We start from the raw sequence: 12687 nt of genomic DNA, 5'->3' as shown, positions 1-12687 counted from the left end.
CGCCGGCTATTTGAGTGCCTCGGGTGGGGGTGGCACACCAAAGATAAGAAGGTTGTTGCTTCATTGTGGTCAGACCAAATTTGATCAGCTGGACAGTCACTGTTGTTCGATCATTGAGCTACCACAGCCCGGCGACCATATGGGCTTGAAAAACGCCACGGCCTACACTCTGGCCACGGTGCGCACCACTCCAGCATGGCCGTTACTACGCAAACAGCTGTTTGAGGTGCGTTACACAGTGAGTTTGGTGTGTCAGTGTGAAGCATAACTCTAATTACACTCCATGATTGATGTATACCCATGTAAGATGTTTGAAAGCACGTTAGGCCTGCAATTTAGCATTCAATGTGATTTCTGCCCTTAAAACATTGCTTTGCGTCAAATCCAGATTTTTCCCAGCGACTTTGGGCATGTATCCCACTCCGCCATGCCCCCCTCCAGGTGTTAGACCCCTTGAAACATCTTTTCCATTACTTTTGTGGCCAGCATATTTTTTTCTAGTTTTCAAAGTTCGCCTCCCCATTGAAGTCTATTGCGGTTCGCGAACTTTTTCGCGAACCGAAAATCGGAGGTTCGCGACATCTCTATGGAGTTTTTTACAAAACCTCATTGCTCCAGTGTGTACAGACACATAGGATAACATTAGCAGCTGATTTAAAAACTCAAAACGCTAAGAAAAACTCCTCTGGTGTGCACCAGGCCTAACAGACAATCTGCAGATTAGATCCACCAGGATGGATTTTCAGATCTGCAGATTGTCTGATCTGCAGATGAATGTCAGTTAAACAAGGTGTGTATGAGGATCTGCAGATATCATAGACTATGAATGCATTTTGCAGGAACGGATCTTTTGCCAATACTGATCTTTTGTGTCTGTACAGCATCTGTGTGTGCAGCATCTTGCAAAGATTTCTATCTGATGGGGAGTTCAGCTCCATAGAATAGACTGTGTAGGTATGGCTCTCATACTACATGGAAGGGGGTAAGATTGGTCTGATCTTTCATTTTCAAAAGACTATAGTCTGATGTGTGTATTTGGCCTTGGACAGAAACACCTGACCTTCATGCTGCTTCTGGGTCTATGGCTAAAAGGATTAGAGGCAGAGGATCAGCAGGACAGCCAGGCAATCTGCATTAAGGAAATGTCAGCCTCCATATACCTCTCACTTCAGCTGTCCTTTAGGGCCCATTCACGCCAGGGATCACAAAACGCTAGCAAAATCACTAGCGTTTAGCGTTGGGAATTTTCTTGCGTATTTTTGACTGTACAATTTCGAGATTTTTGAGCGATCATAATTTGCGTTTAACATTGTGATTGCTCTACAATCGCAAATGTATTTATTTTTTACTTCATATCGCCAACGATCGCGGCACTGAGATCACTGCCATAGACTTTTAATTCCACTAGCGCTTTTGAAAGTGCTAGCAATCGACTGTGATTTAGCAGTTGGCTGTAAACGCCTGAAAATCCCCCCCCACCCCCCACCCCCCCCCCCCCCAGTGTGAATGGAGGCTAAATAGTTTCTCATTCCCCCATCCCCCCTAAGACTACTCTTGTTCTATCGTCTAACCCCCAGCTAGATGATCTTGGCTGGGGTGATTATTTGGGGCGGCCTTAGCTGAAAATCTAGCGTGCACAGCTTCCCAAACAGTCTTGGTAATCTGCTGCGACTAAACTTCAAGTGACAAGTGAGCAGCGTTGTCCTTTGTTCTGTGCTGCAGGACTCTGCTTGGTGCTTTGCTGTTTGCTCGCTCTTCTGCCCCCTCTTCAAAAGAACCGCATGCTTTGCTTTAGCATCACAGCATGTCTGTATAGCCTGCGTTTCCAAAACTCTCACGCTGCTGATTTTCATGAATGTTTGGCTGATAAGCTTGGCCTGTGTATGATGCTTAACGTGAATCTGAAATATAAAAAAAACTGGCTCAGACCCGTTGCACACCAAAAATCTCTAGCAGATCTGCAAAACGCTAGAGGTTTTTGAAGCAGATTATAGAGCGATTCTAGGCATGTTTAGAGAGATTTTCTAAACATGCCTTGCGGTTTTTTGAGCGTTTTTGTGTAGCAGATTTCATATATTGTTACAGTAAAGCTGGTACTGAACAGCTTCTGTAACAAAAACGCCTGAAAACTGCTCTGATCTAGCGTTTTTCAGAGCGGTTTAAGCGTTTCCTATATTTTAACATTGAGGCAGAAACTCCTCTGCAAACCGCAAATGTGGCTCCTGCAGCATTTTTGCAGCTTGCTAAAAGCCTCAAACCGCTGGTGTGCACCATCCCATTGATACATTAGCCAAGCGTTTTTTCACTAGCGGCAGCGTTTTGAAAACTCTACCAAAAACGCTTGGTGTGCACCAGGCCTCACTGTAGTAGTAGGCAAGTAAACCATTTTTTTTTCTTTGGAAAAATGTGAAGATATGAAACTGAGAGCCCAATATGGTGTAGTACGTCTTAATGAGTGGAATAAGACAAAACATCAACGAGTAATATACTCACAAGTCTGGGTTACCCCTAAGGCAACCACTGGAAACGCAGATGGGGAGAATTATGACCTGACCCCACTCAGGTTTAAGAAGTCGCTCTCTGTAGACAGGAAAAAATGGGGATACACCCCTCCACCAAGGGTGGACTAGATCAATGGATAATAGGGAGTAACAGAGGCGCCAAATTAGAGTAAAATGTTTTAAAAACAGCTTAAAAGGAGGGGGGTTGGTGGTTACCACCCTCAAGTATATAGTGACCAGCCAATGAGTCGTGTGTATGTATCTATATATATAACAGTTGGCGCTGGAGCTTCTAATTGACACAGTCGTGTATATCTCCAAAATTGATTGCCTGATGAAGCGGGCTCTAGACCCGTGAAACGCATTGCTTGCCTGGAGATTTTAAAATAAATTGCATTATATATATATATATATATATATATATATATATATATATATATATATATATATATATATATATATATATACATACACGACTCATTGGCTGGTCACTATATACTTGAGGGTGGTAACCACCAACCCCCCTCCTTTTAAGCTGTTTTTAAAACATTTTACTCTAATTTGGCGCCTCTGTTACTCCCTATTATCCTTTTTTTTTTTCTTTTACTATGTTCGGTACTTATCCGTTAGCCGGGCTCATCCGGCAGGTGGCGCTGTTGATGTTAATTCCAATCATAATTACTTCACGTCAACCTGTGAATGTAAACCACCGGATGCGCCCGGCTTAAACAGATCAAGCCGCCGGCTTGCTTCGTGAGTGTCTCGCTCTCCTCCCCCTCTTGCCCTCTCTCGTATGAGCCTTGGAGAGGGGACATGCGTGTCCCCCCAGAGTCGTTCGTCGCGGCATTGCGGATACGGATAAGTACCCTATGTTCATATTGTGGTTTTTGTTTTGTTTTGTTTTTTTTGTTTTTTTTTTTGTTTTTTTACGATGACATTCATATAAGTGTGTATGCCAGGCTTTTCTTGATTCGCGTTGTTGCAGAAGAACTGTATTTGTGCAGACTATTTCTTTCAGTGTATGTATAGCTTTGGCTGGTGTGCTGCAGATCTTTTATGGATCATTAATGTCTGACTGAATTGGCCACATGCAAGTTTCAGGTGTGTGTGGTTCAGACTTCAGTAGAGCATCTGATCTGCATGCTTGTTCAGTGTCTAAAGCTAAGGCCTCTTTTCCACGAGCACTTTAACTGTGTGCTCAGCAAGCAGTTGCCAGCGGAGCAGTGCTTTTTGGCGCTGCTAGATTTTGGCGCAGCCGGCCCCACCATAGACTATAACAGACATCACAACTGAGCGGCGCTCAGGGAGTAACGTCGGCACTGTCAGACGGAGCCAAGGTTGCTTAAAAAAACCAATTCGGCCTCCAGCAATTGCTGGAAGCCAAATGATCTCATTCCCCCACTATCCATGGCGGCCTGGAGGGGGAATAGTAATTAATACGGCCCTGACTTGTGCAGAAGCAGAATCTGCCATATACCGGCTGTATCCTGTGCCCAAGTCTACCGGCGCCGATTTCAAATGTATGCGTTACCAGGCAGAAGTAAGCAGCTACCAGGCAGCAGTGTGTAGCTGTTGGAGTTTGAGAGACATTTCACTGCCTATCAACTGTCGGTGAAAAAGACGTCTAAGTAATACTCAGAGGCAAGGGCGTAGCAATGGGGATAGCAGCCAAAGCGTTGCTATGGGGCCCTGCGGCAGCCCTACGTCACAGGGGGCCCGCAGCTGAGGACTTTTTCTTTGTTTACTTTTTTATTTGTTTCATGCCACGGTGCCCCCCTCCCTCCCTCACCTCGGCGCCCCCCTCCCCTCCCTCACCTTGGCGCCCCCCCCCCCCCCCGCCTCACCTGGGGTCCACCCTCCTTCCATCAGCGGCGAGAGAGTGGCACATACAGGAAGCTCCGCGGGGTAATCAGCCGCTAGAGGTTCAGCTACCTCCGGGCTACGCTGTCTCCTCTGTATTGCTGCTCGCACCGCTTCCAGGTTTATTGCGAGCAGCAATACAGAGGAGACACCGTAGCCAGAGAGGCAGCTGAACCTCTAGCGGCTGATTACCCCGCGGAGCTTCCTGTATATGCCGCTCTCTCGCCGCTGATGGGAGGGGGGGCCCCAGGTAAGGCAGGGGGGATAGGAGTCGGGCCCCTACCCCACTAACTACTCCGCTGCCCACCCTCCTACCCGGCTACCTAACTGCCCACCCGGCTACCTAACTGCTCACCCTCCCACCTGGCTACCTAGCTGCCCACCTGGCTACCTAGCTGCCCACCTGGCTACCTACCTGGCTACCTAGCTGCCCACCTGGCTACCTAGCTGCCCACCTGGCTACCTAGCTGCCCACCTGGCTACCTAGCTGCCCACCTGGCTACCTAGCTGCCCACCTGGCTACCTAGCTGCCCACCTGGCTACCTAGCTGCCCACCTGGCTACCTAGCTGCCCACCTGGCTACCTAGCTGCCCACCTGGCTACCTAGCTGCCCACCTGGCTACCTAGCTGCCCACCTGGCTACCTAGCTGCCCACCTGGCTACCTAGCTGCCCACCTGGCTACCTAGCTGCCCACCTGGCTACCTAGCTGCCCACCTGGCCACCTAGCTGGCCACCTAGCTGCCCACCTGGCCACCTAGCTGGCCACCTAGCTGGCCACCTGGCCACCTAGCTGGCCACCTAGCTGCCCACCTGGCCACCTAGCTGCCCACCTAGCTGCCCACCTGGCCACCCTTTTACCTAGCTGCCCACCTGGCTACCTATTTGCCTACCCTGCCACTCTTCTACCTAACTGCCCACCCAGTGCAGTGCCTGAAGCGCGAATAGTGTGCCAGCCTGCCCAACCACCCTCCCTCCAGGTAATTAATGTTAGCCCACTATAGACCTAACTACATATACTGCATTTTGTGGGGAAATTTGGCGACAATCTGATTGCAATTTGTGGGGAAATCTGCCGACAATCTGGTTGCATTTTGTGCGGAAATCAGATTTCCCCACAAAATGTTTGGGTGGGAGGTCTGAGGTCCGTGGGGTTGAAAGGTCGTGGGGGGGGGGGCATAATTTTTTATTTTTATTTTTTGCTATGGGGCCCAGTCATTTCTAGCTATGCCCCAGCTCAGAGGATCAGCAGGACAGCCAGGCAATGTGCATTGATTAAAAGGTAATGTCAGTGGTGCTTTAACAGAAATCCTCTTGCAGGTCTTCTAATGTGGCTAATTTTTTTTTTCCCCCCCTCCTCCCTCCTTTATAGCCGTAAAGATCTGGACATTGAAAGACCAGCGATTGGAGGCCATAATTCTGAGGGCACATTAAAGTAAGGAATGTTTTCAATGTTTCATTAAAAAGTTACCCCTTATCCCCATATTAAAATTTACTTATGGGGACTCCCCAGTTCCTGGTGAAAGCTGCTTTTAATGTTGTACTTGGCCCCCTGAGACTTTTTTTTTAACACACACACACCCACACACCACACACCCACACACCACACACCACACACCACACACCACACACACACCTTGATTCACTATCCGGCGCTGGCTTGCCGGTATTAGTGCGCGGTGCGAAGATAACGTCGCACCCGCTGCCCTGTAAATGTTGCGCCCTGTGCGACAAACAGCGCATTGATGCACGGTTTTGGGAGCATCGGTGCGACATTTACTGGGCAGCGGGTGCAACGTTATCTTTGCACTGCGCACTAATACCGGCAAGCCACGCTGCGCGCGATGTAGTTAGACTTGTGCGCACAAACCACCTAACGCTGTGGTTTGCACCCACTAATGGTTAAGGCCTCCTAACTGGCTTAATGTATTACAGATGCAGTCATCTACATCTTTAAATATTGGTGGTTTGCATATAGAATGAAGCCGGAAAGCAGTAATTCGCTAGTTTCCAATCAAATTCCACATCAGGTGACACTGTTGTCCAATTGGACTGCAGGTTGTCACCTGGGTATGCTTCACTGTCTGGTGCACAAAGACTTCTACATTTATTTTATGTATACTCCGGCCCCCCAGCAGTATGTTGACCCGGCCCTCGACCCAAAATGTTTGGGGGCCCCTGATGTAAAGTATCTGTCACTAATCCCAAGCTCTGCCTCAAGAGGCCCTTGGGGTAACTTTTATGCACTTGTAAGAATTATTTCTATGGTTTTTGAGGCTGGTCTGTCATCTGTACCATATATACTAGTGCAGTGTTGCTTAACATTTTATCATGTACCCCTCTTAAAACCCTGTACTCCCAAGTACCCCCTAGCATAGTAAACATTATCACAAGTATCCCTTGACAAGTATGTATGTATGTAAACTCTAAATTTGTTCTTGGTTAAGTATATCAAGGCCAAGTACCACCTGGAACCACCAGAAGTACTCCCTGGGGTACGCTTACCACATGCTGAGAACCTTCTGATGCAGGCATGTGCAATTCTCGGCAGGGGTCACACACGCACACAGTGATGCATGCCAAAATGCGAGTACAGCTAGCATCTCCCAGACTACATCTCTCGCCATGCATCATGGCATATGTGCGATATCCCTGCCATGCATTACAAATGTCTGCTGAAGCGGTGGTTGTCTTCAGAACATGGAGAATACCGAACAGGCTGGGAGCCAGAGGGGCAGCACCCCGCAGGTAACGGCGCTCTCATTGCCTGCGGCACATAGCATTATGAACATCCCTTTGGGGAGGTTCATATATTTATTTTTTCATTGAAAAATGACTGCTCAGATCGCTTTAACGGAACATATCTGCTTTGAAGGCCATCCCTTATGGCAATGGTCAAACTTGAGGCCCGCTAACCTAATCTGCCTGTCTTGCCATTTTATGTGGCCTGGGCATGATTGGGCATATGGGCATGATTTCAAGCAATAAAAAAAAGGAAATTGAGTACCAACCTGTGCTGTATATATGCTCACAGCAAACTGGAAGTTACAAGCTAGTACTAGCGGCATCTGGCATTTCTCTGGAGATGGCAGATCTTAGCCGATATACAGGATCTTCTCAAAAAATTTGCATATTGTGATAAAGTTCATTATTTTCTGTAATGTACTGATAAACCTTAGACTTTCATATATTTTATATTCATTACACACAACTGAAGTAGTTCAAGCCTTTTATTTTTCTTATAGATGAATTTGGCATACAGCTCATGAAAACCCAAATTTCCCATCTCAAAAAATTAGCATATTTCATCCGACCAATAAAAGAAAAGTGTTTTTAAAACAAAAAAAGTCAACCTTCAATAATTATGTTCAGTTATGCACTCAATACTTGGTCGGGAATCCTTTTGCAGAAATGACTGCTTCAATGCGGCGTGGCATGGAGGCAATCAGCCTGTGGCACTGCTCAGGTGTATTGGAGGCCCAGGATGCTTCGATAGCGGCCTTAAGCTCATCCAGAGTGTTGGGTCTTGCGTCTCTCAACTTTCTCTTCACAATATCCCACAGATTCTCTATGGGGTTCAGGTCAGGAGAGTTGGCAGGCCATTTGAGCAAAGGATTCCCGACCAAGTATTGAGTGGATAACTGAACATAACTATTTGAAGGTTGATTTTTTTTTTTGTTTTAAAAACCGTTTCTTTTATTGGTCAGATGAAATATGCTAATTTTTTGAGATAGGAAATTTGGGTTTTCATGAGCTGTATGCCAAAATCATCAATAAGAAAAACAAAAGGCTTGAACTACTTCAGTTGTGTGTAATGAATCTAAAATATATGAAAGTCTAATGTTTATCAGTACATAACAGAAAATAATGAACTTTATCACAATATGCAAATTCTTTAAGAAGATCCTGTATATGCAGGTTTTTTTTTGCTTTGTGCATGCACTTTGCCCTCTCCCATTGTGTCAGATGGTAATGGTAAGAGACTATTATACAGTTGGAGTGCATGTATAAAAGCATCTCTGCAAGCATGCTGCGTGCAAGCGCTCTTTTTTGGGGGGGCAAAACAGCTGTCCAATCAGTCAACAGCTATCCCCTACCTGCCTGGGACAAATGTATTTTTTTTCCGTTTTTTGTGTGTGTGTATAACTTAGTTTGTCTATTAAAAAACGTGAAATCTTATGGTGCCCATCCATGGTACAATTTTAACATTTTTTTTTTTCAATTTTTTTTTTACTGGATAATTTGTTGGATTATTCCATTAGATCAGATTTTTATTGAAGAAACAGGATAAGGGCCCATTCACATTTGAGCATTTTGCCGAAATATTTTGCCGACTATTTCGTCAAAACGCTCAAACACTACCGATTTGAAAGCACTAGTGTAATAAAACCCTATGGGCCAGTTCTTAATGGGCGATTTGCGGTAATCGTTGCAAATCGCCCAAAAACGCAAAATGCAAATGCGTAGCCTGCACCATTTTCAGACAATTTCCCGGCGATCACATTTCAGTGCTATAGAAGCGATAAACGCGATCGCAGAGAAATCGCTGCACTGTCCAGCGATATTTTTTTTTCCCACGTGAAATCGTGGAAAAATCACTCCCGCAAAACACCAGCAAAAATCGCCGGCGTTCTGCGTTTCTAAGTGTGCATGGGCCCTTATCGCTTTTCTTGGTTGAATTTTTTTTTTTTTTCATGCAATTCGATCGTTTTGGTTGAATATGTGGGATAATCTAATGTTTTTTTATTGTACCGTGTATGAGCAGCATTTGGCAGCAAGCACACTTCGCAATGGAATTCCTGGGCTTCTGGCGTCATACGTTTGCACCTTGATTGAATTTTCATGCACATGTTTTGGCAAACAATGTGCAATTCCTTAGCAGGCAATTGACCACAATAGTGGGATTCAAATAAATGTGCTTCCTGCCTAAATACACAATTTGGCCCGACACTTAGACTATTCGGTTTGATTCGGGTGTCAACGCGATCACAGAAGAAGCCAGTGTTATGGGAATCTGCTGCTACACACTGCCATCTGTAGGTTTGTAAAGGCACCACCTGTCTGTCAGCTGCTGCAATATTATACATGAACTGGTGTTTTCCGATATTGTAAAAGTAGCTCACTGAAATCTGTTAATTGTTTTATTTATACAGGTGTCCCGCTCTGCTGGTCGTTGGCGATAATTCTCCTGCTGTGGATGCCGTAGTAAGTTTGAGAGCGTACGAGAGGAATCGGCGCAGGAGACTTGGGCGCAGGATACAGCCTATATGTCTTATCTTGCTCCTGCACAAATTCCCATTGATTTTAAATACGATTCCCCCTCCAGGCCGCCATGGATAGTGGGGAATGAAATAATTCAGCTTCCAGCAATTGCTGGAGGCCGAATTATAGTGTTTTATAAGTAACTTCAACTCAGTCTTCTGACTGCGCTGAAGTTACTCACTGCTGCGCCCAAGTCTCCTGCGCTGGAATGGCAGTGTTCGAGATTGAGATCAGTAGGCTTACACTGGTATTATATTGTATCCCTGCCTCCTTCAGAATTTAAAGAGAACCGGTAACAAAAAAAAGTTCCCCTGGGGGTACTCACCTCGGTAGGGGGAAGCCTCAGGGTCCTAATTAGGCTTTCGCTGTAGCTGCAGGCAATCCAGCACTGGCTCCCCCGAAGTCTCCGGTAATCCAGGCTCAACAAACCTGATAAGCTAAATTTACCTTCCCTGGCTCCAGTGGGGGCGCTGTTGCGGCTTTCAGCACGGAGATAGACGGAAATAGCCGATCTTCGTCGGGTCCGCTGTACTACGCAGGCGCAGGCGACTTGTGTCTGCGCAGTAGAGCGGCCTGACAGCGAGTTGCTATCTCCGCCTATGTCTCAGCGGAAAGCCGATGCTGCGTCTGCGCTGGAGCCGGAAAGCTAAATATTTAAATCCCCGGTGTTCGGAGGGCCAGACCGAGACTGCTGTGGGACACAGGAGGACGGGGGAAGCCTCATTAGGATCCGGAGGCTTCCTCCTATCGAGGTGAGTACCACCCAGGGGAACTTTTTGTCACAGGTGTTTTTTAAGACATTTTATACACTGCTTTTATAAAAAAAAGTGTATAAAATGTCTGGCCTGTCCATGAAGTCCATTGGTTCAGATGCTTCTAGGAAGCCCAGACAGTCCTGTGTACAAACTGACTTTAGATTTGCTAGCATGCAGTGGAGTAAACTAAACCGGTAAAGACTTTTTGATTGGATATTGAAGAGCATGAAGAGATATTTAAAGAGGAACTCAAGTGAAAATAATGTAGTAAAAAAAGTGCTTCATTTTTTACCATAATTATGTATAAATGATAGTCAGTTTTTGCTCATTATAAAATCTTTCCTCTCCCAGATTCACATTCTGACATGTATTACATGGTGACATTGTTACTGTGGGCAGGTTATGTAGCTGTTTCTAGCTGTTTCTAGCGGTTTTGGCTGTTAGAGACAGCTGTAAACAGCTAATTCCTCTCTGTGAACATTGTTACATTGTGGCAGTTTGCCCAGAGTACCGCGGTATTCAGAGCTTCTTGTGGGAGGGGTTTCAGCACAAAATCAGTCGTACAGCGCCCCCTGATTGTCTGTGAAAATCATATTTCTCATGTAAAAGGGGGTATCAGCTACTGATTGGGATAAAGTTCAATTCTAGGTTGGAGTTTCTCTTTAAGATATTGAAGAGCATTATTTTTTGTTTTGGGTTTTCCCCATAATTTACAGTAAAGTACTTACTGTAACTTTTAAGATGGCCTTGGTTTATTATTTAACATGGCAACATTTTCACAGCTCTCAATAGGAAATGTAAGTAGTTGAATAGTTTTTTTTTGTTTGTTTTTTTTCTTCTCTTAATACTCAACAGTGCTCTCTTTCTAGGTGGAATGCAACTCTAAATTAGACCCAACAAGGACCACGTTTCTTAAGGTACAAACCTGAGCAGATACAATACTGTGGAAGTGGTCATTGGATGATTTGTCCTATTGTTGTTTTTTTTTTTTGTTTTTTTTGTTTTGTGTGTTTTTCACACATTACTGGTTGAACGCAAACACAATCGCTGTACAAAGTGATTTTTGTGAGTTTTGCGTTAGTCCTATAACTTCCATTGAGGCGGAATCGCCTAAAAAAAATGGTACATGCACCACTTTGCTGAGCGGATCGTGAACAAACCGCTCAGCTGTGAACTCTGTCATAGAGAATCATTGCACAAGCGTCAGGGCGATTTTGAAAATCGCCTGCGTTTGGAAAAAGGGCAAAAAATGCCCTTAGTGTGAACGAGGGATGGGTCACACTTCGGCAATCAGCAAAGCGCTATGCTAATGTATCCCTATGGAATCTTTCTCAATGCAACGTTTAATCACAAATGTGCTGCATGCAGTGCTTTAGGTGCGATTGCAATGTGATTCTCAATCTATCGAACAGGAATCACAATGCAAATCGCTGAAAAATCGTGACACAATCATCAGATCTGACAATGTCAAACCCGTGATCTGCTGCTTGCTTGTTCAGGGTCTATGGCTAAAAGAATTGGAGTCAGAGGATCAGCAGGACAGTCAGGCAACTGGCATTGCTAAAGAGGGATTGTCAGCCACAAGATCACATTCCATGTACCCACTGCTCGGTTTCTAGTGCTTGCAATGCAGGGTCAGGCTGCAGGCTTCATAGTAATCTATTCAGAAATGTTTCTGCTGTGATAAATCTTCAGTCAGCCTGGCTCTATTTGGAATCCATTTCCATAATGGAAATATGGCAGCCTCATATACCTCTTGCTTAAGTTGTCCTTTAATCCATAAGAGGGAGTTAAACACACACACAAACCTTAGCCATCTATTTAGCACTGACCCCTTCGCCGGGACCTTATATAGTACTGTCTAGGCCAGGCATGGGCAAACTTGGCCCTCCAACTGTTAGGGAACTACAAATCCCACAATGCATTTCCCTTTGAGTCATGACTGTGGCTGTCAGACTCCTGCAATGCATTGTGGGACTTGTAGTTCCTTGATGGCTGGAGGGCCAAGTTTGCCCATGCCTGGTCTAGGCACTAACTGCCCCTTATGCTTAGTACACACCATACAATTTTCTGTAATGCTGGGCATACACGGTTAGTTTTTTATTATCAATCGAGCCGCATTGATAATATCCAACGTGTCCGATGACCCGCCGGATCGATTCCGCGTTCGATATCGGCGGGCAGGACAAAAGAAAAAATGAAGCACAGATAAGGAAGTGCCCGCGGGGACGAGTGGGAATCAATCTGGCCCCACGGGGACGCGCCGGGATCGAGCCAGCGGCTCTATTCCGGCGCAGAAAACGAGCCGTGT

The 12687-nt window shown here is 45.6% G+C and overlaps 1 protein-coding gene across 2 annotated transcripts in view; it reads left to right on the top strand.

The window, feature by feature from the left end:
- The window catches only part of NDRG3 (NDRG family member 3), a 146957-nt gene that overhangs the window by 108925 nt on the left and 25345 nt on the right, over positions 1-12687 (top strand). For both annotated transcript variants that reach the window (XM_068263741.1, XM_068263740.1), the window contains exons 11-13: positions 5732-5794; positions 9513-9564; positions 11246-11293. In XM_068263741.1, coding sequence (XP_068119842.1) covers positions 5732-5794; positions 9513-9564; positions 11246-11293 — 163 coding nt within the window. The remainder of the gene's footprint in view (positions 1-5731; positions 5795-9512; positions 9565-11245; positions 11294-12687) is intronic.

This window comes from Hyperolius riggenbachi, chromosome 12, assembly GCF_040937935.1.
Source record: "Hyperolius riggenbachi isolate aHypRig1 chromosome 12, aHypRig1.pri, whole genome shotgun sequence".
In the NCBI taxonomy this organism is placed as follows: Eukaryota; Metazoa; Chordata; class Amphibia; order Anura; family Hyperoliidae; genus Hyperolius; species Hyperolius riggenbachi.
Note: the sequence above shows the minus strand (reverse complement) of the source record. Positions and strands in the feature narration are given on the sequence as shown.